The 25,370-nt window shown below is 42.5% G+C and overlaps 4 protein-coding genes across 4 annotated transcripts; 1 reads left to right on the top strand and 3 right to left on the bottom strand.

Moving 5' to 3' along the window:
- Window positions 1–1,192: 1,192 nt before the first annotated feature.
- On the bottom strand, window positions 1,193–4,945 carry LOC120816395 (transcription factor BTF3 homolog 4). Its single transcript, XM_040171964.2, has 6 exons — window positions 4,814–4,945; window positions 4,214–4,273; window positions 3,137–3,250; window positions 2,287–2,488; window positions 1,952–2,017; window positions 1,193–1,678 (listed from the first exon to the last, which is right to left on the bottom strand). Exons 2-6 carry the CDS (start codon window positions 4,265–4,267, stop codon window positions 1,632–1,634), a joined length of 483 nt encoding a protein of 160 aa, XP_040027898.1. The 5' UTR covers window positions 4,268–4,273; window positions 4,814–4,945; the 3' UTR covers window positions 1,193–1,631.
- Window positions 4,946–5,133: 188 nt separating this feature from the next.
- Window positions 5,134–9,141, top strand: txndc12 (thioredoxin domain containing 12 (endoplasmic reticulum)). Its single transcript, XM_040172328.2, has 7 exons — window positions 5,134–5,487; window positions 6,491–6,551; window positions 6,771–6,823; window positions 7,299–7,372; window positions 7,507–7,576; window positions 8,214–8,297; window positions 8,415–9,141. The coding sequence occupies exons 1-7, from the start codon at window positions 5,388–5,390 to the stop codon at window positions 8,492–8,494; spliced, it is 522 nt and encodes a 173-aa protein (XP_040028262.1). The 5' UTR covers window positions 5,134–5,387; the 3' UTR covers window positions 8,495–9,141.
- A 33-nt stretch (window positions 9,142–9,174) lies between these two features.
- On the bottom strand, window positions 9,175–18,542 carry gipc2 (GIPC PDZ domain containing family, member 2). Its single transcript, XM_040172327.2, has 6 exons — window positions 17,790–18,542; window positions 12,350–12,535; window positions 11,374–11,554; window positions 10,967–11,079; window positions 10,502–10,583; window positions 9,175–10,178 (listed from the first exon to the last, which is right to left on the bottom strand). Exons 1-6 carry the CDS (start codon window positions 18,063–18,065, stop codon window positions 10,027–10,029), a joined length of 990 nt encoding a protein of 329 aa, XP_040028261.1. The 5' UTR covers window positions 18,066–18,542; the 3' UTR covers window positions 9,175–10,026.
- A 250-nt stretch (window positions 18,543–18,792) lies between these two features.
- Window positions 18,793–25,309, bottom strand: dnajb4 (DnaJ heat shock protein family (Hsp40) member B4). Its single transcript, XM_040172325.2, has 3 exons — window positions 24,829–25,309; window positions 22,876–23,456; window positions 18,793–21,601 (listed from the first exon to the last, which is right to left on the bottom strand). The coding sequence occupies exons 1-3, from the start codon at window positions 25,037–25,039 to the stop codon at window positions 21,371–21,373; spliced, it is 1,023 nt and encodes a 340-aa protein (XP_040028259.2). The 5' UTR covers window positions 25,040–25,309; the 3' UTR covers window positions 18,793–21,370.
- Between the last annotated feature and the right edge of the window lie 61 nt (window positions 25,310–25,370).

Genomic DNA, 25,370 nt, shown 5'->3' with positions numbered 1-25,370 from the left:
GGTAGAGCATGAAAAGTAAAAACACATATTTTGCACCTGGTCAGTTTTATTGTAAATTAAATTATTGGATAATGCAGTATAATGAAAGTATGGTGGAAGCTCAAGAAAGCTAAAACATCTGCCTCTGACACGCTTGAAAGTGAACTAGCATAAAATTACTTCAAAATAGTAGTCATATTAATCATTCAATCACCTGCATTTACAGGGCTTTGACTTGAATATACACATTATCCAATCATCCCCTTAAAAGTAGTAATAGTTTCCGGTCCTGACTGCGTTTTCACTGTGCAACTTGACGCACCCCGAAAGCGCTTCAGCTCCATCCAGCTGCTCCGCTGTGTCCAGCCGCAGCGGCAGGGACATTTTAGCTCAAACTAGGCTGAAGGTGGTGTGCTGAGCCCCGGGGCGGGTCCGCAGCTAACAGCTTCCCCCCTCCCCTCCCATCTTCGTCCCTCAGCCCCCACGACAAGATACACTGGAGCCAAGATGGCACATTCATCCCCGGTAACCTTGTAGGACCTCTCGCGCTGTGCAGAGCCGGACAGCAGCAGCTCATCGATCAGCACGATGCAGCAGCGGCGCGTCAGAGGTGATCGAAACGGGATGTGGGTCAAGGGATGTAGTGATGGAGTTAAAAGAAAAGTATTTTTTTTTTTTTACATCAGTCCTTACTTACACACCCAATCATACGTTTTTACCCAACTATGTGTATTGTCATCTTTAGTTGCATTGATCAGATAATGATCAATACATGGACGATTGTTACTATCCAACAGTAACTGATACTCAAAAAACATAGTTGTGAAATAAGCCCCTTTTTGGACAGATACTTAAAAACGTTCCTTGCTTGTTATTTTTTTCAGTAATATGGAAGGGAATAATACAAATAAGGGGGGGGGGGCAATACGCTGAACACAAACCACTTTCCATTTGTAATATTTAGATCAATACAAACCACTGAAAATCTTGTCTGTTCCCGGCTTAATCCAATAAATAATCTATAATAATAATAATAATCATCACACACACACACACACACACTCAGACATCTAACACCACTTCTCCAAGCAGACAAATAGGGTAATGTAATACTCTAATGCAATAATGTTATACTCCTGCATCATCGTCTGGTATCGAGCAGACAAGTCGGACCAAAAAAAACAACTCAGAAATCAAGTAATAACACAATGCATTAATAGCCCAAAAAGGTTTTATTAAATTCATAATCACTGCTATAACGTAAAGTGAAACAAGAATTCACTTTCATTGTGATTTAATAAACAATCTCTTAAATACTAGCCACGTCTGGATACGTGGGAAGCCTATTTCTAAAGCAGTTGGAGTCATTTGGGTGCCGAGAGTCGTGCGCATCCTCGCTTCCTCGAGGAGTCTACAATATCACAGCCTTATGAAAGGAAAATCTACTGCATCTGCATGTTGTTGTTGTTGTGCTGCGGCAGGCTAAACTGCAGCGGTTTGCGTCTCCAGAGAATATGATGATGATGATGATGATGCATCACACCTTTAACAACCGTGTCTCCACATGAGGAAATACCCTCCGTGAGTCCATGAGGTAAAAAATAAAACGGTTGAGGCGGGCAAAAAAAAGGAAAAAAAGAAAAAAGGTTTCATCAGTTTGCTTCGTTCTTTGAGGCTTCATCAAAGTTCTCCACAAGATCTGCAAGACAAAAGAGAACAGGTGCATCAGAGTTGTTTCACACTCCATTTGGGACTCTTATGGTTAACATTCCGCAAACTGAAGCGTTGATATAAACCATGTAAAAAGGCTACAAACGGTCCTTTTTTTCGAGGACAGAAATGGTCCTCCCAAACAGATGTATTGTCATTTTGGAAACAAACCATCTACAGAGGTGTTGTAAAAACAAAAACACTGTTGTACCATAAGAACACTTCAAACGCTCTCAGTTCATAAAAACGTTTGCATCAATACCTGGTACATCATCATCCTCCTCCTCCTCTTCTTCGATTACCTCCTTGACTGCCTTCATGTCCATTGCTGCAAAATACATAAGACAAAACAAGTGATTATTGGACAAAAGCCGTTATAATTACTGCAGATTTAGTGTTTACGCCAAATTCTTGTTATAAAAATGTGGTGTTTTGCTAAAACAGGGAAGATCAGACACTGTAACAGTAACTAATTAACTCTCCCCGCAGCAGCCTTCGGCCTCATCTAATAATGTGTAAAGGCTCGCGACCTAGCGGACCCTAAAACCCATAAGCCCGTTCCTGATATTAAACGAGCCCCGACGTGGGTGCGCTCACATTGCCGAGGGAAGTGCTCCGCCAGCTTGCGCAGGCTGCTGAGGCTGTCGGCTCCCAGCTGGCTCAGGATGCCCGGCAGCATCTCCGTCAGCTGCTTGATCTCGACGTTGCCCGTGATGGCAAAGGTGTTGGCGGACAGAGACGCCTGCACTTTGGGGTTGTTGAAGTGGATGACCGTGCCGTCGTCTTTGATCATGTTCACCTGAGGAGAAGGGGCCACGCGGTCAGATCGGGAGCCAAAATAATCCGTCACAAGATTCTGCATCGTCGACATATTGAGTCAGAAGAACAGTGTAGATTCTTTTGGGCGTCTGTTTTAGGTGTGAAAGTGATGCGGGGAGTGACATAACAAATATTCCACTGAAAAAGGGGGTCAATTACACAAAAGTCAACAGTCTACAGAGCATGCAGCTATTACTTTAATTATGTAGCCTTGGATCACAGATTTGCCTCAATGGGTAGTAAGAAAATAAATAAAATTGGTAGAAAGTGTCCCAAATTGGTTCTTTGCCTGGTTTACAGTGAGTGTCCGTTTAATCATTTATTGTAAAACAAAAAAGGTAAATTGAGCTACAATATGAATGAAGGAGACTTAATGACTTGTGTGCATCAGGTTAGCATCTTATCTTTGGGTTGTATCTGTATTTCGTGCTTTGATTTATCTGAATCACTATGTGGAAGCGGGTTGGATAAAAGCACTATAAATATAAATGAGACGACGTGATAGGAGTGCACTTTTTTTGAAAGGCTCTCAGATACTTTTATCTTTCCATATCGGACACAAAAAAAAAGAAAGACAAGAGCGCAGCTTTGGTGAAACGCTGACATTAGTTTTCCTCTGATAGCTCACCTCTTCTATCCCTGCGATGTTGTTCACTGCCAGTTTCTTCAGGGAGCCCTGGAGTTTTTTGTCATCAGCTGTTGCCGTTTTGTGAACAACCTTTTTCTTCCTGCGGGCCGTCCCCTGAGAAAAGAACAGGTGTGAATGCCTAAAAAAAAGATCAAATAGCTAACTGTCAAGTCCAATGATAATCGGGTTCTTGGATGCCGGTTTGGAAACACTTTTCCTTCCCATCTTTGATACCCAATTTGCTTGTGTCTTTTAAGCACCAAGCATACAAGCACCACTTGGATTTGACATTGATTTAAAAGGAAAACGCGATGCTCGTTTTCAATAGTAAGCTAAATACTAACAAAGAACTGATAACCAAAGAGGTCCAAGCAACATCTCCTTGTCGAAGTACAAAAAGTGGTAAAAGCCTTTTAACGCAGCTACATGATTACAAATAAGATTTTAAAAGTCCATGGGACTTGGGAACGCCAAGGTCATTTTTAGCATGAAGAAAGTTCCCCGTTCATTGACGTCTCCACCTTTTATTGGTCTAAAAAGTCCAATTTAAAAAAAAACTGAACTTTTACACTTTGAACCAACAAATGGGATTCCACTACACACGTAATGTTTTAAATCCTGGATTTCAGTATAATTTAAAAAAGATATATTAAAAAAACTGGGGATAATTGTAGAAAAAAAACTGTACTTCTGGTGAAATGCAAATGAAGTAAATGTACTGTGTTTGAGAACGTCAATGTAATCTGGAAAAGGTCACAAGGACGGTGTGATAAAAAGGAAATAACAAATGACGCCACCTAGTGGGCGCCTGAAGACCTCAAAATGCATTTGTACAAAGCCACAGAGGCCGCAGATGGACGGGGCAGACCTCTCCCCCATAAAGGGAATGCTGAGGTCAGGAGGAAAAAAACTGGCAGGTGCTGAACGCCATCAGACTCCTTAAAATGATCAACAACCGAGGCGATCACAAATCCGAAAACTCAGATTCTGATTTCTATACAGGGCATTTGTTAACAGATTACACGAGATTTACTGGTAGTGCTAAATTCTAAAAATAGGACGGTTAGTATACTGTACCTTTCCACCTATCCGCACTTGAGCCTGAAGTTTGGCAAGCTTTTCTTGATTCATAGTGTTCTGTTAGTGAATGAAAAAACGTTAAAAAAAAACAGGATATTCCCGTTCATCTTTTAAATAAAAACAATTGAGAGATCCCGTTAAATAATATGTTCTATATACATCATACATGTCAGTGTGCACTTAACTTGTTGAAGTTAAATGAGCCCAACATGAGTCAGGCCACCATAGCTAATGTTACAATAATCCTCAACACATTTTAGCATTGAGCTAGCAGACTGGCTGAAAGTTATACTGAAGACCTAAGAACTATCAGAATGGACTGGCATGAATTAGATAGAATCAATAAACACATCTGGAACTCAATTTTAAAATGACATTAAAGTATAATGTGGTGGTTGCTAGTTGGTTTGCTAACCAACGTTAGCTAGACTGCTATTTCAGCTAATATTAGCATGGTGGCTGGACAAGATACCCCCCCGAGCATTAACTAGCTTTTCGTTACTGTGTAGGCAATAGCCTAAATTCAACTTAAATTAAGTGCTTAATCAAACAGGCTGAGATGTTAACCATAAAACTACTTTTTATATGTTGTTTTACCTTTTTAAAGGACAGCCCGTTGAACTGTTAACGGCACGGTAGCAGCGCTGAGGCGGTGCGGCTTATTCTTGTATCAAGATAGCAGCAATATCATATACTTTCTATCAATACTTTCAGAATAAAATAAGCACGAATCACGCAAGCACATGTTTGTTTTATTTATAGCATATATTTATATGAAATGCTAAGAATACATGTCTTAATACATTTTAGTAGGATTTAATTCGTTATTGTATGAAATATATATATTTCTTTACATTTGTCGTGATTATTAAACCTTTGTTTTGCACTGATTTCCGTTTTTCTTTCTGACATTTCAGTGTTTAACTTGACTAGTTTGACGCTACATCCAGGAGCACGCGGTTGTGAGGATGTGACGTCACATGAACATGGAAAATTAGTCACAGCTGACCAATAGGAGGAGCAGGCAACTAACGGACATGCGCACACACCTCACTACTGCAGCGGACGAGAATTTTACTTTGAAACGTGAGGGTTGGACGTCCGGCTCTCCGGTTCACCAACAGGAAGTGCTGCTAGCTTCTAGCTGTGAGGGAGAAGAAGGACAGTCAAAATGCGAACGTCTCTTGTGAACATCGTTTTATTTTCGTCCCTGCACGTTTTGTTGTCTTTGACGTGCTTTCAAGATGTCGTCGAAGCAGCCAGTGGGAAAGGTGAGCTTATATTTGTTTCAGTTAATGCAGAACACCGAGCGGGACATCTGGTCAGTGAGAGAGTCCCCGCCGCCGCAGCTGTCTTTGTATGAGTATCCTGGATCGCAAAGCGTGTGTCCGGGACAAGTGGACGTCTGTGTAATGAGACACGCCAGCTCTTTATTTCCAGTTTCACAGGTTTCACCCCTAAGTGACAGCATACGTGTACTTTCGTTAAATGTTGACGGTTAATGATTATTCAATTGAGCTGAGGCACGAGTTACATTTTTTTTAAATAATAATAAATGTTTATGCCAACAGTCATTCGTAATAAATTAAATATGTAACATGCTGTAAATCAACAGCTAATTTGCCAAAATTAGACTAACACTATTCTCAAAATGAATGAATGAATGAATGAACTAACGTCAACACCATTTGAAATGGATTCATATGTAACTCTAAACCAAACGCATTAGTTATAAGTTATTAAAACAGGTTACATAGAGTTCATTCAGTGGTAAAACGGCTGAAGTATAAAAATACGGATTTTTATAGGTTTCGCCCAAAAAATGCAGGAGCTGTATAAATTCAGTAAACAGGAACCTATTGACACACATGATATCTGCACTGCTTGAAAGGCTTTACCAATATAGTGTGCTTGAATTTTCACACTGGGCCTGCATTGCAATGAATTAAAAAAAGAATCACATCTCATGAATTCATGCCATTTTTAAGAGACATGAATACTTTAAAATCTTCCAAAAGCCCATCCAGACATTTTAAACTAAGATAAGAACATAATCTATTGCATTGTTTTCTTGTCCCACTCCCACCATAAACACCTAGGAGTTAATTACCGTATGCCGTTATAGGTGAGCGAGCACAGCTTGATATTAAATTACCACCATTCTTCTCACTTCCTTCTATTGATATAGTATGTAGGGCAGACCCACCCTGATGTCGAAATATAATCGCAGTGACACCACGTTGGCTTGCTCATTAGTTCATTTCCTCCCCACAGGATTTGGAGAAAACATCCACTGGAGGACGCTGGATGACGGCAAGAAAGAAGCCGAGGCCAGGCGAGTTCACGCCGAGAGCTGAAATATTATATATAATAATATATAACACTTCTTGATGAGCTGCCTTTCTGCCGCGATGCCTTTGATCCTAAATCTCTCACAAGCACTAATAACCGGAGGAGGCTGCTGCCCGTAGCTTTCACTCAGTGATTCATTTAAGTGCACGGCGTTCAGTTTTTGTCCTTAATAAAAATGTCTTTGTGTGTTTTGCGTCGACAGCGGGCTGCCCATCATGCTCATCATCCACAAGACCTGGTGCGGAGCCTGCAAAGGTGAAACCACGTTCTCGCCCTTTCCACCGTGACCGCCTCGCTGTCATTCTCCTGTTAATGTGCCACTTTTACATGTGGGACACCGATGTCGGAGGGACGAAAGGTCCACTATTTCATTTAAGGAAATTCTGCGCATTTCCTGCCTGAAAGGGTCCAACTTGATCATGACCTAAATGTAAAAGTGACTCCTGCCCTTTGGTCAGGCCACCATTACTCCTTCAAACAGAGAAAAACGACCAAAGTCAAATTTCACAGCAGAACTTTTAACTTCTTACAGGTGTAACTATTAACACTACTGATGTCTGTGATCTATTAAAATGTCCCAGAAGGACATTGGTCACTGTGCAGATAAAATCAACAATCGAGGAACACAACCGCCATCTGTAATGTTGGAAGAATTCAGAAAGCTGTTACTACAGCCGATTTGGAGATTTCATGACAATTAGTTGTATATCTTTGTTTCTTTTCACATCAGCGCTGAAGCCCAAATTTGCTGAGTCCAAGGATATCTCTGAACTTGCACACAACTTTGTGATGATCAACCTCGAGGTAAGGACAGTTTGAGTGGCACTATTCGGTCCAGGGTTTAATTAACTTGTAGACCACAATAACAGGGTATATTATTAGTTGGTTGAGGTTTGATTGCAGTCCTGTAAATGATTAGTAACCTCTTGTTTGAACAGGATGAGGAGGAGCCAAAGGATGACGCCTACACCCCCGATGGAGGATACATTCCTCGGATTCTTTTCCTTGGTACGAAGGGATTGAGTTACTAAGTGTAAACACTTAGTGGGATTCCTTTTGGAGAGACATAGTTTCTTACTCAAGAACACACAGTGCCAAACAAAGTTTCAGTGGACTGGAATTAGCTTTCGGTAGCATAAATGTTGCTTAATCAGAATTTTAAAGCGAAGCAACTAGTCAAGGATCGGTAAATGAACTGCAATGCTTATCGGAAAAACAATGAAACTGGCACATGCTAAACGTGCACAGAAGAATACTCAAAGGAAAAACTTATGTGGTGTTCAATACAACAAACTATCTGAGGGTCAAAAGGATAAGTCACAGGAATTCTATGCAGCAATGTTGATCTAATTTAAAAAATGAAATATCAGTTAAATACCATTTAAAGCTGAAATGACTTAATAGTTAGATGGTAATAATGCTGGCTACAGATTCTCAAATGCTTTATTCGCACACATTAGTCTGAGATGAAATAATTACCTTTAACAGCTAATTGGAAACAACTTGTGATTTGAAAACTAAATTCGCCTTTAAGAAGCATATTTAAACATTTTATTGAGATAATACATTATGAAATAAACTTTAAACATTTCTTACCAATTTTAACATTCATTTGAACTGAGAAAATGTTTTATTTGACCCAAAGATCCAAGCGGTAAAGTCCACCCTGAAATCACCAACAAAAATGGGAATCCAAACTACAAGTACTTCTACAGCAGCGCAGAACAAGGTAAAGAATCCACCTCTTCAGGATCATTTTATTGAGAAAGTCACAGCACGATGTAGCAGCTTCCAAAACGGTCGCCGGCCGTCGCCTTGGTAACCACGGCGCGTGTTCTCTGCTCAGTTGTGTCCGGCATGAAGGAGGCGCAGGAGAAGCTGACGGGCGACGCCTTCAAACTGGGCCACACCGGAGACGAGCTGTGAGGAGGAAGAGGAGGGACAGGCATCCGGCTGTAAGGGCTACACTTCCTCTACCTGAGCATCAGGTTACTCTCCCAAACGTCCAGTTGTACCGATTCTAGAGTGTGTGTGTGTGTGAGGAGGGGGACGCTCACTGAAGAAAACCATTAAGATCGGTGCTCGATTATTCCTTATGTCTTGTATGTTTTTTTTCCTACTAACTTATCACCTGTATTTTCTACTGTCATCACTGAGGAGGATATAACCTATATAACAGTGGGAACTCATTTTCATATGCTGCTGGATGAGAACTTGACATCTGGAAAATGCCAACTTTAAGTAAATTACCAAGTGCATCACATCATTTCAAAGCCCACCGTGGAGTTAACTGCTTAATTCACTTTAACCAATAGTTTTCACCCAGAAGCTGTGACGTGCTTCCAAAGATGCCCTACGGTATGTAATTATGTATTTCCCCGTGCACAATGTGGGCTCTCTATTTCGGATTTAGATCATCCAATCGTTAATCTGCCAATGTATCAACATTTAGCTACATTGTGCAAAGTGACGCTTCTTTTTGCCAGCTGTGAATGAAGGAAACATTGGTTCTGTGTCTAGATGTATTTTATACATGTACAGACAAGTGTGCTAATAAAGTTTGTTGTACGGAGGACTTTGAGCCACACGAATTCAAGACACAGATGTAACCGTATATCAAGTTTTATTGTCTAGCCAACAATAGTGATCCCTTATGGTATGTCAAACAGCAGACACTATCATTTAACTATTTAAATAGTGCATTTGCATTCACTTAAGACATGCTTGCGATTAACTCCATTCCAGACAGCCTTAAATGGCCTATTTAGGAAAGTACAATCTTTCTTACAATGTATTGGTGTATAAATGTGTTGCAGCATCTGATTTTAAGAAATTGCAGGAAAAAAATAATTTCAGGACATGCCAACAGACTAAACATGGAAAGAGGAATGCTGCCTCTCTGAACTTGGCTAAAGGCATTTAAAGACACAAACCACTGTTCTGTATTGCTGCGTCTCTCGATAAAAGGGCTTAAGCTGATGTGTTAAGTGCACAAAGAATTTTAAGAAAAGTAAACATGGCCCAAGTCTTGACATTTCTTCAATGCAAGGTCATTTAAAATATTTAAAAAGAATCAAGAGTACACTAATTACACATAGCTGCTGCTATAAAAATCATTCACATATAAAAAAAATAATCTATAAAACTGCGACACATCTGTATGCTCAAAATGACACAGCTAAGGAAGTGATTGAAACGGATAGTTTTCAAATTTAAGGTGCGCATGTAATATTTCATAACCAGTGTATTAGACCACCAGGGAATATGAATTATTGACCAGCTGTTCATCAGGCAGGAGGAAACGTTGCCTTTCGTGGATATCTTTACACGCCATCATAGTGATGATGAACACTTCCACCCCTATTTGTGCTGGTTGACGTTGGTCCAGTTTGCTTCCGAGGATATTAAAAAGGAGATGAGGGAGGTAGTGTGGGAGTGTGGAGGAGACAGGAGCAAACTTAGAATCTTCCCTGCTTGGCGTCTCCAATGGCGCCCCAGACGTCAAAGACGAACTCATCGGGAAAGGCAAAGTCTCCGAGGGTCTCGTCCAACGCCATGGCAAATTCATCCGGGTTCTTCTTGTCACGGCCGACCTCAACCATCGTGGAGGCTGTTGAGGGAGCAGGACATTTCACTTCTTCAACTTGGCTCCAATGATTAAATGTTTGCCAGCATTGGAACCGAACGTAGAGCACTGACTTATGAAGCCACTTCAGACTAATTAGAATGTAAGACTCTTTCTTTAAACCCCGACACAATAATGGAAGATCACTTAATACAAGACAAGTATGCTAGAAAGATGAATTAATTAACCTGCAGGAAATATTACTACGCCGCAAGTACGCAGAGGCAAATCAACTCAATGTAAAATTAGTGAAAAACGAATATATAAAATTGTTTATTTGTGTTACTCGCACAAGAGTTGACACTCACCTAGTTCAGTGTCTCGGATGCCCATGTAGCTCTCTAGAAGGTCGTCCACTTTCTTTACTGCCTTCTCCTCAAACTCTGTTGGCTAGAACAAAAAAAATGTATCTTTGTTTTCCTGTATTTGGTGCCGTTAAGCCCTTGCCAAGTATCTCCCAGGATGTTGCAAATCAGTCTTTACTCATTCTCGATATATACTCGGGTCTTGGCCTCCGGTCAGGTGTACTTCACTACAACGCTGACAAATCGTAAATGTGGGGATCCGCAGGCATCATCTTTAGTGGGTGGTTCGTTTTGTTCACTTAGTCATATCAGTGAATCTTCAACAGAAGCAGCATTCGAGACCACGTCAGGAGCAAAAAACATCTAAGCGGTCCTCGTGAAAGTATCAAAAGAGGAGCTCTCTTTCTCAAAGCACATCCAGAACAATTGTCCCAGGTTTCAGCAGGATGCCCAAAAAAGGGTACTTACCTCCTCCTCTACAGTAGCTGGGCCCTTGGAGCGAAGCCTCAGAGTCCCCCTCCCTGTGCCGATCTTGTTCTCACTGGCGGGTTTAGCGCCCTTTGACCTTGGCTCGAGCATTTCTGGCAGCCAGAAGAGAAACTACATCAAGTTTGTATTTTTGCAAGTTGCCCAAATACACTGGTGGACGAAGACTTTTCGTTTTCAGCTACAGACCAGTTATGGTTTCTACAAGCTATTTGTAGCCCGGAAAGGAAATCAGCAAAGGTGTAATTTAGCATTTCTGAACACGCATTCTGATGTTCCTTTGATCAGGGAAACGGTTGTGTAAATACACAACGCGATCTTGTGCGTCCCGGCTCGCATGCTGTGGGTCACTTGTTGTGTGCCGATGTGCATGGATCGGTCTCACTCACCAAAGGCCTTCATTGGCTCCACCAGCTTGAGGGTGAAGGACTTGTCTCTGGGAAGCTCTTTCAGCATGCGGGCCACCTCATAATGCCGCGTGCCCACGATGTTCTGCCCGTTTATGCACTCTACGTGGTCGCCCACGGAGATCACCTTCACGCCGTCCACCACGCTGCCCTCTTTGATGCGCTGCCATGCAGGGGAGATCAGAGAGACGTGTGGAATTCAAAAGACGGCAAACGTACGTCACGCATTTGTGAAACACCACGCGAGAGGTTTGCTTCAGTCAGAAATTAAGATCAAAACGAGAGCGAAAACAAACCAAGGGTGTATCAACAGACTGACTTAGATACTGAAAAAGGAGCCTCCTGTGTTATAGCAGATTATCACTTTTCTCCTGCTTTAGTGCGTCATAAATACTGTCGGCTGTAGTGCCGCTTCGGCCTCACATGATGGCACACGTGAGCACCGTGTTATGGTGGCGCAAGTTGACCGAGACCAAATAAGCTCATTAACAGTCTGCATCATCAGTGGCATAAATACCAAGCAGAATTATGATTTCAACAACGAAAGCAAGCTTGTAAAGTTACTTTAAAAATGTACTCGAGATATGCCGAGATACCCACTATTGAAGTAATGAAGAGCATCTTCAATCAAACTAACAAATTTATGATGGAGACTTGACATTATGTGATTAGGTATTCAAAATGAATGACACATCCTCTCATGGGTCACTACCTATAGAACCGTGGCAGACAAACCAACTAGTTTGAAATTAGTTAGTTTACAACTAATAAACACAGCTTACGCTTATTCCCAACCTTTGAGGTCTTGATACTGGAAGTTGCACTGACATATTGGTACAAGACATCGAGTCAAAAGGCAAACTAATTTTGCTTCACTTTAATTCCCATGTATGGTACGTAAATAGAGAGCGCTGTTAACCAGGAGGTGGAATAAATATTGACGAGTTCAGTTCCTTACCTTTATGAACGCATATCCGGCCCCATTGTCTGTGATGGTGAGGCCCAGAGCATCTTCATACTTATAAACCTCCACCTCCTTCTTGATCCCTCGGATGTGGGCGAAGATAAAATCCTCCAGGCCGATCTGGCCCCCCAGCAGCTTCTCCATGTCGATCTTGTGGGTGTTGAGGGTGCAGAATAAAATCTGTACACACAGATGTAGATTACAAAATACTCATAATGCACATATTTGAGCAGAAGGTCTTCAGGGATTATTATTGATAATTTGTCTTTGTCAAAAACAGAAAACCCCATAAAATGTCTACATATTTTATATACAAGATAAAGAAAAAAAACATTTTAAGTCAGCCTGAAAGCCAGATATAAAAGAAAAAAGAAAAACTTTAAAAGTTAAGATGACAGAGTACTGCCTACACTTAATAAAGAAATCCTCAGGGGCCTCCATCTTTATTGCAACAGCCAAGTTATGCAGTTAAACCCCCCCGCGTTGGCAACAGTGTGTGTTCTGTCAGTGTAGAGTGCTGAGACTGTAATGAAGCAAAACGGGGAAAATGACCTTTCCTTCCTGCAGACATGTTAAGATCGGGCTTCACACCTTGCGGGCGCCGCGTATTAGCAGGACAAGGTGGAGGAAACGTGAACACCTGGAACCCGATACATAAGAGGCCTGATTTAACAGCAGGCCGGACAGTGAAACCCAGGAGGAGGAGACGGCTGGATGTGAATCATTTAACACGCGCCAACTCACCCCAGGAAAGGCTTTAGTTTAATCTCCACATCCTCCATTACGACCATATGCATATTATTGTGTGTACATTACCAGGGTGCAAGTCGGGCCGTGAGAAATAACCCCCCCCCCCCCCCCCCCCCCCACCCCCACCCTCTCCAGCATTAGATTTGATGATTACTACTGGTTCAGGAGGTTGAACTGGCAGCGAGGCCTGACTCATTTCAGCCTGTTTGTCCCCCCTGCCCGTCTTTTGGTGTACCAACCGGCTGCTCACACGTTTGCTAATGCGGCCTCATGTGTTGCCCAGGGTTACCAGACTATAAAAGAATGGGATTATAATGAGGGAGGCCGCTAGCGGGTAAAAAGAGAGAAAGGGCAGTATAGGAGGAGGAAAGGGAGGGTGTACTGTATCTGAATTGATGGTTCTTTTCCACAACCGCGCCCCCCCCCCCACGCCTCCCAATTACAAAAGAGCGAGTGGTAGTGACAGCAGCAGACGCCCACCCCCTGGTTGGTTACCAAGGCTGCGGAGCGCATTGAGCACTCAGCACTCCTCTCTCGCTCTCTCCTCCCGCTGCGTTCGAAGCCGCAGTGTGTTCACACGGCCGGGTGCAGAGCGACTGCCTCTCCTCCAGACCCGACGTTACACCTCCCACACGGACCCGAACCTCGGCAACCACGGACGAAAAAAGAGGGCGAGTGAAAGAAGAGGCCAGAACACATGACGTTGGTGCCTTTACGGTGCTCACAAAAGACCCGTCCGTTGACGCCATCAAATATTAGTAGTTTGCGGCCTCGACCGCAGACCGTTTGTGTTGTGATTTTATTTCCTTTTTTTTTTTGCAGTGGTCGGCGCCTACCCGCCTCGGGGTGTGGCTCAATTCATGCTTTAGTTTCCTTATTTGTACAGGTGGACACGAGATGTTCCGTACTCCGCAGTGGCGTCCGCTCTCAAGAGGGACTTTGAGCAGCGGCGCCACGTCACACGGCAAAGGCCAAACGTCCACTTAGCTGCTCATTCCCTCGTTCAGCTGGAAGCGGAGTCTCAAGCTACGTGTATCATTTAAGCACAGAAGCCCTGCAGACAAGAGTAATATAAACTGTATAACACTCTTGTTGTTTGTGTCTCAAACTCCTCGTGTGCTTCCCCCTCTCTGACCCCTTTGACCCCGTGCTGGACCACCGGCCTGCGGGGACCTCTCCCCCCGTAGGCTCTATCTTCCACGTGATGGATCTGGATCTTCATCCTCCAGAAGATGGCTGGATTGTCCATGTTGGGATTTTCTGTATTTATTGAACCCTTCTTCAGCAAAACGCATTGTGGCCACATAAAAGAAAGGCGATGCTAAATGAATTACCACCAGTTTCAGTCTACACTATATTAAGAATTTTGTTAAACTAGGAAACTGAACAGTAAACGGCGTCAGGTGATTTTAGTTATTAACAGAATGCTGATGTTGGCTGTGTGGCCGTGTTTTCAGGACGATATCACATTCATCAGCATTTAAGCCGCTGTAATCATTTACCTAAGTGGACATTTTCTTTGTTGTTTTACAAAATCCTACATCCGGATTTAAATGATCATTTTGGAACACCTGGAAAGCAGCCATCAATTCCACCTTTACCTATTGCTCCGTTCGTTTGGGGTCATTCAGTCGACAACACGTTTATTGTTGAGGTTTTTAAGTTACAACCACCTGCAGACCTACAAAAGAAATAAAAAGGAAAGAGGCGTGCGTGCGTTTCACTAGGCTGCAAACCAGATATTCAAATTGTAGGCAAATGGCCGAGTTTGTGGCCAGCATGAAGTCAGAGGGAGAGACACACCTCAAACTCTACAGCCGCAGGGCCAATAACCAGACTTTGACCCGAGATCTCATTCTTCATGGAACCACATGTGTGCCTTGCTGGCTGAGATTAAACATAACATATACTGCGTAAAGCCTTTGCGCTTAGTTTTTATGCGGTTATATTTGTAATGTTTTCTCACCTCAATAAATTCCTTCCCATCCCTTCTGCTTCCTGTTGTCTGTGTTTGACATGTAAAGTGCCTTTGCAGGGCTGGAAAATTAAAACGTCTTATTATAGGGTTTGACTGCTTACTGTTGTACAAGAACTTGTGTCCGACTAAAGGATCAACAATAGATGCTCACAGTGAACACGGACAAGTTTTAACGTAACGTGATGTCTGTATGGAAAGAAATATGGACTATTACTAAAAGTAATGAGCAAAAAGACAAAACCGTTGTTCATTACATAATTCATATTAGTTCCCAGAAGCACTGAAGTAACCTCAGAGCAACAGGTTTACAAAGCTACGGTCTCTGGAGAGCAACTATTTTTCTCCGGTAGTTAATTTCAGTGCTGTGCAAAATAGTAAAGCAGTTATTCGTGGGGTGTTAATGATTTGTGTTTGCACAACGGACATCTTAAGATATTAAAAATAGATTGCTGCCTTAATAAAGCCCATCAGCCCATTTCACTAAACTTACTAAAGTTCAATCAAAATGCTGTGACGATATCACATGTGTTTTCTTAAGTACAAAACAATATACTATTTTCAGCTACACACCAACTGTTCACATGCATGCACACAAATGCATCGTAATCACATTAAGAGAATAGTTCTATTTAATGGAGATTGATCTGCTTTTTGGAGAGGATGTGCTTGTCAATATCAATTTGAATAGTAAAAATGAGTATCAAGACTTCTCTAAAAACAGGATTTGATTACAATACGATTCCATTGAAAGTGGAAGCTATTGAAATAAACTCATGGAGATATCAAAGTCATTGGGCACGGCTGGTAACATCCGTCCCGGGCGGCAGAGAGGGGCTTGGTGGTGTTTATGGAGGGAGGAGGCCACGGGCGGGCGCGGCACGGATCCTCTGGGACGCCTGTGGCCGTTACCGGGTACCGAGTTATCTGGGTCCATTCCGAGCGACGCCCGCTGAGCCGGACGCGAGGGACTTCCTGTGGAGTCCCAACAACTCACGCCCCATTGGTCTGTATCTCACTTTGTCCACGGGCAACTATCTATGCCAAATGTCTGAATAGACCAGTGTCACGCACACCTCCCACACCGAAGAATGCCGATGTGACAGAACTGGTTCACGGGAGCGACAGGGATGTTGAAATTTGGGTTGTTATTTTTACCTGCTTGGTTCTGAGGTATTATTTCAGCTGGGACCTTTTTTTATATTGATGTGGCAACTAGAGAAAAACACAGATGATCCCTTAACAGAGGAGGAACTTTTGGATCGGGTTCTCTCACACAAGCTGCTGGAAATCAGTTAAAACCTCAAATGTCTTTGGCTCTGGTCTAGTACTTGTTGTTGGGAAAAGCCTGAAGCAGTAAAACAAGTCGAGACAGATGTAGAACAGTACTAATGCGTGTCACTGATTGACATGATTGAACTAATATCCAAAGAAAAACAGGCTGGTGTCCAAGATAAAGAGAACGGCTGCATCGCTGCGAGTCTCCATTGAATCTGAAAGACTGTGGCGAGTTTCAGGAAAGCATCCCACCACTTATCACGTGCACATCTATTTGTGAACCATTTTCTGGTTCACTGTGTACCAATGCCAGAGAAACAAATTCCTCTCCAATTATTTAACTCGTTGAATAAAGCGACCGGGCTTCACGATGGGGGAAAGAGTTTCTGTCTGCAGCTCTTACAGCACACGTGGCGGATAACAGGCTGCTCCACAGGCCTATCTGGTCTTATTTCAGGCTGACAAAAGCCAAACATGCCACTCGCGCTTTCCCTTAGAAAACAAGAGCTTGAGCAGACTGTGCTTTTGTTTTCAATACCTGAAAGTCTGTAGACTTTTTTTTAAAAGCTGAAGGAGAACTTTTATCTTAAAAAAAAAAAAAAATCAAGGTCAATTTGTCGGGTTGCTAGTGAATTCATAATAAAGATAAGACACAAATCGGTCTCTGCATTGCGGGGTTGAAGGTGTACAGGCTGGTGGGGCGAGCCGTTACAAACACCACCTAGATTCCACACAATACAGCTGACTTTTAATGGCCACCACTGGGGCCAAACTCTAAGAAACACTGTAACACGTATTCGCAAATACAAATGCAAATACTGAAGCAAAAATAGCACTACCAACCAAACTGCAAAAATACTCCGCAATCAGTAAAAGTACCTTCAAATGTAGTGTACAGGCTCTCCCGAATAAAAATAAAAATCTAAAATGGTTTGACACATTTCAAAAAAGGTTCTACCTTCAGCGTTCATCCATTCTCGCTTTTAGTTTTTAAACAATTGTGAACATTTGCCCGCTTAGATTTTTTACACTTTTCTATATGTAACCTTTGGAGTTTAAAAAGAAAAAAAAGGTAATATTTATTACAACTGCTGATAATTCATTATGAAAGAGACACGGGGCTCCTTGCCCGACTGGAGTTTGTTTGTAAGAGGTCAATATTTAACTATGGGCTAATTTAATCCATCACGTTATCACAACGAAGGCAACCACTATTTGGCTCTGTAATATAGCTGGGAATAAAGTTGCAGTTAAAAAAAATATTTAAAAAAGTACCGGTACCTCAAAAATTGTACATAAATCTAGTTGAGCGTACAAATTTAATACAAGAGGGAATACTTCATTACTTTCAGTTGGGTACTTGAACGCAGCACTAAATCACATAGCTTCCTTGCCGTGTTAATCCTCATGTAGCAACAGGTGAGCACTTACCTCAGGTGGACTTATATTAAACGCTTCTGCGATCTTCCCGTATAACTCCTTCACATTGGCGAATCCCTCGATCCGGCCGGTGGGGCTTCCGTGTGCCAGCTGCGTGTGGAAGACCAATTTGGGCCGCAGGTTGGCGGGCGGAGGCGGCAGTCCCGCTCCGTTCGAGCCGGACTTAGCAAAGCTGCCCGCGGAACCTGCGTGTCCGCCGCCGACCTCCTCGTTGTCCACCAAATGCTCCTTCGATTTGTTTTTCTTCCTCCATGGTCCCAACGGCATTTTTCGTTGTTGTTTACGTTGTGGGAGTTTTTTTTCGACGTTTAGTTAGGAGTTTTAAAAATTCCGAGCCGCGGTTAGAACATTGAAGCAGCCAACCTGTTGAGTCCCAAACCCAACGGTCGCGTTCTCCTTATTTACTTCCTTCTTTCGTCCGAGCTTTTCTTCAACGTCTTTCTTCCTTCCTTCCTTCCTTCCGCGACGGACTTTTCCTCTTCATCAACCTGCCTCACGGCTTAGATTTATTCATCGACACAGGCTCGGACCTCGCCTGCGAAATACACGGCGTGAATATTCAACAGGTAGGTTGTGGTGAGTGCAGGATAAACTCTGACACAACCTGCTGGCTGCTCCTGTCCGCGCGGCTAACAATAGCTGGTCTGTCTGTCAGCGCCGCGCAGGCGCAGTGGAACGAACCCGGCCTCTGACCCGGTGCACCTGTGCTCACTTGAAAACAATTACTCAGGTGTGTTGGGCAAACAAGTTTTCAAGTTACAGTGGCCTAAAATTAAAGTCTTAATTTAGTTTGAATTACTGAGCAAGTTTTGATTCTGAATGCAAAATATAATACACTTATATATTGTATTATAAGTTATTATTGGTTAGGCTAATAAGCAGTATATAAAGTCCACCATCCACATCATTGTGATTTACACATTGATATGTCATAAAATAAATTTCAGTAATGTAACCATAAGTATTTCTTTCACAAGGACTACATACAGGAAAACATTTATTTTTTTATTTTTTTATACGGGAGTAGCTACAAATTGGACCAGTGTTGGAAGAAGTATTTAGATAAAGTACTACCTACAAAAGTAGTGATCATCCATTTATGATCTGTTTTCAGGAAAATTATAAAACATTACACATTATCAGCTTAATGTACTTAAGAAAGTATCAAAAAAAGAAGAAGAAAAAAAAGATCTTTTTTTATTAGTATTACGGCTGTATAAAGTGTATTTTACTAATGTATGTCTTGACGAGGTTGCTCCTACACATACTGTTGGGAATCTACAGCAATGTATCATATTCTGTATAATCATTGTACATGTCCTGTGTGCAGCACATATCTCACATAGCTCAGAATAACAGCTGTGTTTTCAATAATATAATTGGAGCCCCCGCCCCTCCCCTAAAAAAACATACTTTTATTTAAGATAACACAATTGAATTGAAACAAAGCTTCGTGTTAGGCTCACATTGAGAAGAAGCCCGTGTGCTTCCCCTCCACTCTGCCTAGATAACAGTTACTCAGCCTCTGCACGCGTCTCTCACACACATGTATGTGCATGTAAGTTATTATAGAGCCCGCGGGGGGGCGTTTCGTGCAAGTCTTTGCTTGCTCAAAGAACAATTTGTGCACTAAAAGGTCTCCATTTTTTTTTCCTACGGGCTACAGGTAGATAAAAAAAAAAAACACGATACTTGCCTATGAGATTAAAAGTAAATGTCTATGTCTATGTAATAGCAGCTTGTGTCTGGCTTTGAGCTTCAAACTCACAAGCACCGAGTGGCCCTCTATGTCCAACAGGGACCCCGTCTCTGTGGGCCCCTGAGCCGGGAGCCGCCACGACGAGTGATGTGGCGTCCCCTTGTGGGAAAATGTGCAGTGAAGGCCTCTGTGTGGGCAGCTGATAGCCAGCAGCTGAGACCAGGCACCTATTTTTACACACTATAGTTTTTTCATTAGTAAGTATTAATATCAGTCAATGTTTTTTTTTAATTGCACATGAGAAAAAAAACAGTTTTACAACAACAAAATATACATATTTGAAATATTACTTTGAGGCTCTCTTTGTGCGGTATTGCTAAATGCAGAATGTTCACTGACTAAAAATAGACATAGGCTGCATTTACTGTTTTAAAGGGGACTATTGTCTGTATATTTAATGGAGGATGGTTCAAGATGGCTCCCGATAACCAGTGTTGGGCAAGTTACTGAAAATGAGTATTTAGTTACAGTTAGTTACTTCTTTTAAAGGTAATTGAATTACTTAATTAAGTAATTAGTTACTCTGGGAAGTAACTTTTAAGTTACTTTTAGGTCTGCTTTTTAAATGTAATGAATATAAATAGTACTGAACAGTCAAACACAATAAACATATTTTTAAGACCTATTTATTGTAATCAACAGGGCAACAGCCCTTCAAATCAAGCAATAGTACAAAAGTCCTTTTTAATACTTAACTTAATACAAAATAACTGTTTCAGGCATTTGCCTGAAGGCAACTGACTCGACAGGATGCATCTCATCTTCAACATACGGAGCAATCAATCTATTCAGCTCTGCCCGGTTTATCGGCTGCACTGCAGTCCGTGTAAAGTGGAGCCCTGGTTGTTTGCGTGGAGCGGCGCCTGCAGCATCCGCAGGCCTGCGCTCTTTCGTCATGAGCGACGCGATGCTGTTTTCATGCACATACGGCGACTATTCTGTGACACACAACGTTTGGTGTCCACAACTATTTTGTGCTGACAGGCAGCTATTTACTTACTATCTGCCGGCCCTCCGCTTCGCGTCACAAAAAAGAGTAACGCAAGTAACAAACTAATTTCAATTTCAGTGATTGTAATTGCGTTAATTTATTTAAAAAATACTTCGTTACATGCTCGTTACCGCTAAAAGTACTGGAATTATAGTAATGCGTTACATTGTAACGCGTTACTCCCAACACTGTCGATAACTGAAACGGCTCGAGATCACTTCATGTGGAAATATTTATTTTAAAATTCAAGTTCAATATACTGTACATGTACGTTTTTCTAAAATGCGCGCATGACGAGCCAGTTCATTCAACCACTTCCCTCTTGAACAAACTGTACGAAGATTTCAAGACGGCTTCCTAATCGAGGCTTTTCTCTCTACGGACAAAAATAAATACTGAAAAAGCATTGAAGCCTGTCAGATCTAAATGAGAGCAAGAACATGTACTTTTTGGCACTGCAATTATACCCAGCATCACTGGGATTTTTCTTTTTAGGGAAATGTACACTCACTAACTACCAAATATTTCCAACAGACAAAAAGATAAAGTGATTGTGGGAAAGACCCACGGACATGAAATGTGTTTCTTTCAGATATCGACAACCCAAACAGTCTTGCACCTACATATCAACTTGGCAGCATGCATGGCGTTTATAAAAACACCATATAGCTTAAAAATAATTGCACATTCGTCCTAGCGGTCCATCTGTCAAGTGTCCCTGTGTGTGTGTGTGTGTGTGCGTGTGTCTGTGAGTGTGTTTGTGTTACAAGGGCAGGCGCTGTCATGCTTGTATCTGCCGTCGTTCAGTCCGTCCCGTTCGTCCTAAGCAGGTAAATGCCGCTTCAGGACGTCCTTGGCGTTGCCGGGCAACGCCTCGGGAAAGTTAACGTCAAACTCCACCACCAGGTCTCCTCTCTGCTCGGGGTTTTTGGGTAAGGGGAGGCCCTGACCTGCGACAGTCTTTCTCATGGCAGGCTTGACGACATCGGTGATCTTCATGTTGCACGTCTGCCCGTCTATCGTTGACACGGTAACCGAGCATCCGCACAACGACTGAAAAAAGACAAAGTCAGAGTCAAAATCAGGAAAGTGGCACCCGACAGATGATCTGCAGTGTAAATCACACATGATAAATATGTGGTATAATTAACGTAAAAGGATTTGGATACATTGTGATCGCAATTTATTCTGTATATATATTCTGTCATTGTCCTGATAATCAAAGCAGCTGACTGTGATCCATTTCTCTTCATTGCACGAAGCCAAAGACACAGATGGGTCAAATAAAAGCATCTGTAGTTTTGTCAGTTTTATTCCCAGCCTACTTCTACTAATGACTTGACAGCGTCTGCTGTACGACAACAATGTTCATGTCTCCACAATACAATCCTGTCAAAAGTTAACAAAGAAGGAAACACTTTTGCCTTGAATGCTAAAATCTGTTAACATTATTGGCAAAATGGTTTCCTCAAACTGACTTCTGAGTATCTGCAGTTCTACAGCTTTAAATATCCTTGTAGCTCAAGCTTCTTAGTTAACACTGAAAGGGCCACACTGGACCTTTATAAGAGATTTCTGTCAGGAGAATACTTTCATTTACAAATAATGCGACTATTTTCACTTAAACAGTGTTCATTTGTCAAAGAAGTTTGTTCAGTTACCATCACATGATAACAGGTGGTTTGTAATCTCTTTATTCAAAGAGTTGAACTGGACTTAAACAACCTTCCCATTTCTTGTCTTTCAGTTACTGTGTGATGCTTCCTCCGCAGTTCTAGAATAAACCACTTTGTGTTTGTTGGGACAGAATTGTTTTGTCATACTACAAGAATGCCACATCAGGCTGATACACAATCGTTCTTTTTTTCCCAAGCATGTTTTCGGTGACATTTAAGGTGAATGCTGTGTTTTTATTGATTGGACACATACTCAGAGATGAGGCAGTGAGATCTCAGAGTGTTAAAGAGAGTAGGAGGAACCGTGCAAGTACATCTTGTAATGTGTGCACGTGGGCAGCCGGCCTCTGTGCACCTATTTCTCAATGTTCATCAAGATTGCATAAGTGCACACGCAAAGTGTGCGTGTGTTCGTTACTATGCTCATTCGGGTAGCCGGTACTTTCGTGGGAAAACCGAACGATTCCCACGGCTTTTGTGATCGAGACCAGGCTTTTTCTTTTCGAGTACCGGAGCCTTCGGCAGCACTCTAAAAGTAAATATCAGCTTTTCTCAAATCCCCCCGCGTGTCTGTGTGACTAATCCATCTATCAGACTCTATTAATACTACAACAGTCAGAAGTGTGCTTACAAAAAAAGAAAATCCCTCACCTGTCGTAAGCTCACGCGCACAGGATACACAATGTTCGAGCCCTCCCGCCTAAAGTGAGGGTGCGGCTTGTCCTTGATGACGAACACAATGTCCGCCGGAATGGTATTGGGGGACTCGTCTCCCTCCCGCGGGAACGTGATTTTGGTTCCCTCCTTCCATCCCCGCTTGATCTCGATAGTGAGTATCTTGTCCTCATTGCGCATGGTCCTGCCATCCGGATTCAGCCTTTTGCGAGAGATTTTCAGCTTCTTGGTGCAGCCGTGGAAGACCTCCTCCAGGGTGACCCTCAGTTCGTGGATGATGGCCGGGTCCTGCTTCCGGCGCTGCTGCCCTCCGGGGCCGGCGTGCCCGTCCCGAGGGAACCCGTTCATGTTGAAGTTGGTGAAGGAGCCGAAGGGGTCGTTTCCATCCACCTCCATGTCGTCGTCGTCTCGGCCGTTGGCTTTCCGCCCGAAGAACATCTCGAAGGGGTTGGAACCGCCGAAGAAAGTGGCGAAGGTGGCGTGAGGGTCCCCATGGAAGGTGTAGGTGAAGGCGTTGCCTGGCCCGTCGCCACAGGGGCCGTTTCCTCCCTTGAGACCTGATGGGTGACGGAGATGAAGATCACGGACATTGACACTTATCAGTCGACGAAGGAAGGACTTCACTTTGACCATCCCATCCCGAGGATATCAGGCCCCAATACCGACCTCCTTTAATACCAACCATGAAATTACCAACCCACTTCAAATACAGTCTGTGGGAGTAACATTTATCAAGAGAACAGTAATCAACTGATCCATTTTTAAAATAAAATTGCGTGTCTGAGAACCGAGCATTTTGGGGTATTGGAACGTTGGCCAGACAAAACAACACATGTCACATTGGGCCTCTCCGAAAATGTGATGAAAATGTTTTGCAGTTATTGTGATGTAGATGTGTTAGAGGCCCAACAACAAGCCAATTTAACCAAAATAAAGAGCAGATTATTTGCTTCAAAGAAAATGATGGCTAGTTGGCACAAACTCTCGCTTTTAACAGGTACATTGGCCGTTGGGATATCAAAATCTGTATCATGATGACTCTGCTTGATAAAATATATGATGATTGATAAAACTACTCCCGACTTTTTGGCTTTGGACAATACAGAGAACTGATCCGATACTTAAAAAAATAAAAAAAATTAGTTAGACATGTACTGAATTGTTACTTACAATAATAATGGTATCTGACACCACATGAATCCATTATTACCATTACCTGATCAACATATTCATATTTTGGGGATATTACAGTCAACAACCATCTACGGATGATTAGTCTGTCCAATAGCAATCTAAGCACTTTCACATTATGACCAAAAAAGGGTGTTTCATGGCTTGAAGAAGCATTTAAGGGAGACTTGTACACAATTGCAGGTCCCCAAAAATGTGGCTGCTTTGCACATTGCTCCACAAATATTAACCCTTAACTGATCAGGTTCAGCCCATTACATGAAATAGTGAAAAGGTTATTTTAGTGTACTCCCTTTCATTTTTAATTAATTCATTTTCCCTCTCAAACATGCTCACCACCGATGACCATCTGTTCAGATACTTCATCGTAGGTAAGACATTCTCCAAATAAAGACTTTGATCACAAACAACAAATTACTGTTTCTTCATCACAACACCCATTTTGAAGAATAGCCTGAGGTGGAACTGATGACAGGCCATTCTTATAGCAGAGGCTTATAACTGCAGATATAGTGTCATAGCTAATCCTCATATTAAAATACACAGGACCGCAGGCCTGTGATCTGCTGAACAGCTGTTTCCTGAAACCTGGTCACAGGCCGGCTGTGTTTTACATCCAACCATCCAGGCTTTATAACGCGTTTACTAACGGTATATTCACTGTGAATTACAAAAAAAACGTCACACAAGGTTACGCGATGTAATTCAATGCAAATTGGGAAAAATACAACACATTACCTTCTTCTCCGTACTGATCATAAACTTCTCTTTTCTTCGGATCACTGAGGACTTCATACGCCTCAGCGATGTCCTTAAATCTGTCCTCGGCGGCTGCAGACTTGTTTTTATCGGGGTGCCATTTCAACGCTTGTTTTCTATACGCTTTCTTAATGTCCTCGTCCGTGGCTCCTTTAGAGATGCCCAACGTCTTATAATAATCTTTGCCCATTCTTTCCACGTATGACGATGAAGATTATTTTTTTTAATTAATTAAATAAAGGATGGAGACTGAGAGGAGCCGGGCCGGTGGTCGACGGCAGGTCGTACCGGGAGAGAAGCCTCCGCAGTCTGGACTCAGACACGACGAGAAGCCGGTTGTTAAACAGCGCAGGAGGGAAAAGGCATCGAGAGGCTGTTCTGGACCCTCTGCTCTTTCTCCGGGACTGGATGTCCCTCTTTAAATAGACACAGCTCCCTCCTCCCCTGCATTCACAGCGTCAAGCCCAACGCAGGAAGGGATTGTGGTTCCGGTGTCGGCCAGTTAGTCACATTTAAACCTA

Source organism: Gasterosteus aculeatus, chromosome 3 (genome assembly GCF_964276395.1).
Source record: "Gasterosteus aculeatus chromosome 3, fGasAcu3.hap1.1, whole genome shotgun sequence".
Taxonomy (NCBI): domain Eukaryota; kingdom Metazoa; phylum Chordata; class Actinopteri; order Perciformes; family Gasterosteidae; genus Gasterosteus; species Gasterosteus aculeatus.
Note: the sequence above shows the minus strand (reverse complement) of the source record. Positions and strands in the feature narration are given on the sequence as shown.

Bases quoted from the DNA above. Each gene is read 5' to 3' on its own strand.
- LOC120816395 (XM_040171964.2), bottom strand. From the start codon at position 4,267: ATGAATCAAGAAAAGCTTGCCAAACTTCAGGCTCAAGTGCGGATAGGT. The intron at 3,251-4,213 runs GTACAGTATACT...TTCTTTTCTCAG, and splicing joins AAGTGCGGATAGGTGGAAAG to GGGACGGCCCGCAGGAAGAA. The intron at 2,489-3,136 runs GTGAGCTATCAG...CCTTCTCCTCAG, and splicing joins ACATCGCAGGGATAGAAGAG to GTGAACATGATCAAAGACGA.
- gipc2 (XM_040172327.2), bottom strand. From the start codon at position 18,065: ATGCCGTTGGGACCATGGAGGAAGAAAAACAAATCGAAGGAGCATTTG. The intron at 11,555-12,349 runs GTAAGGAACTGA...CCTGCATGGCAG, and splicing joins CCGGATATGCGTTCATAAAG to CGCATCAAAGAGGGCAGCGT. The intron at 11,080-11,373 runs GTGAGTGAGACC...TCTGGCTGCCAG, and splicing joins GGAGCCAATGAAGGCCTTTG to AAATGCTCGAGCCAAGGTCA.
- txndc12 (XM_040172328.2), top strand. From the start codon at position 5,388: ATGCGAACGTCTCTTGTGAACATCGTTTTATTTTCGTCCCTGCACGTT. The intron at 6,824-7,298 runs GTGAAACCACGT...TTTTCACATCAG, and splicing joins CTGGTGCGGAGCCTGCAAAG to CGCTGAAGCCCAAATTTGCT. The intron at 7,577-8,213 runs GTACGAAGGGAT...TTTGACCCAAAG, and splicing joins TCCTCGGATTCTTTTCCTTG to ATCCAAGCGGTAAAGTCCAC.
- dnajb4 (XM_040172325.2), bottom strand. From the start codon at position 25,039: ATGGGCAAAGATTATTATAAGACGTTGGGCATCTCTAAAGGAGCCACG. The intron at 23,457-24,828 runs GTAATGTGTTGT...GTCACCCATCAG, and splicing joins TGATCAGTACGGAGAAGAAG to GTCTCAAGGGAGGAAACGGC. The intron at 21,602-22,875 runs GTGAGGGATTTT...GTCTTTTTTCAG, and splicing joins TGCGCGTGAGCTTACGACAG to TCGTTGTGCGGATGCTCGGT.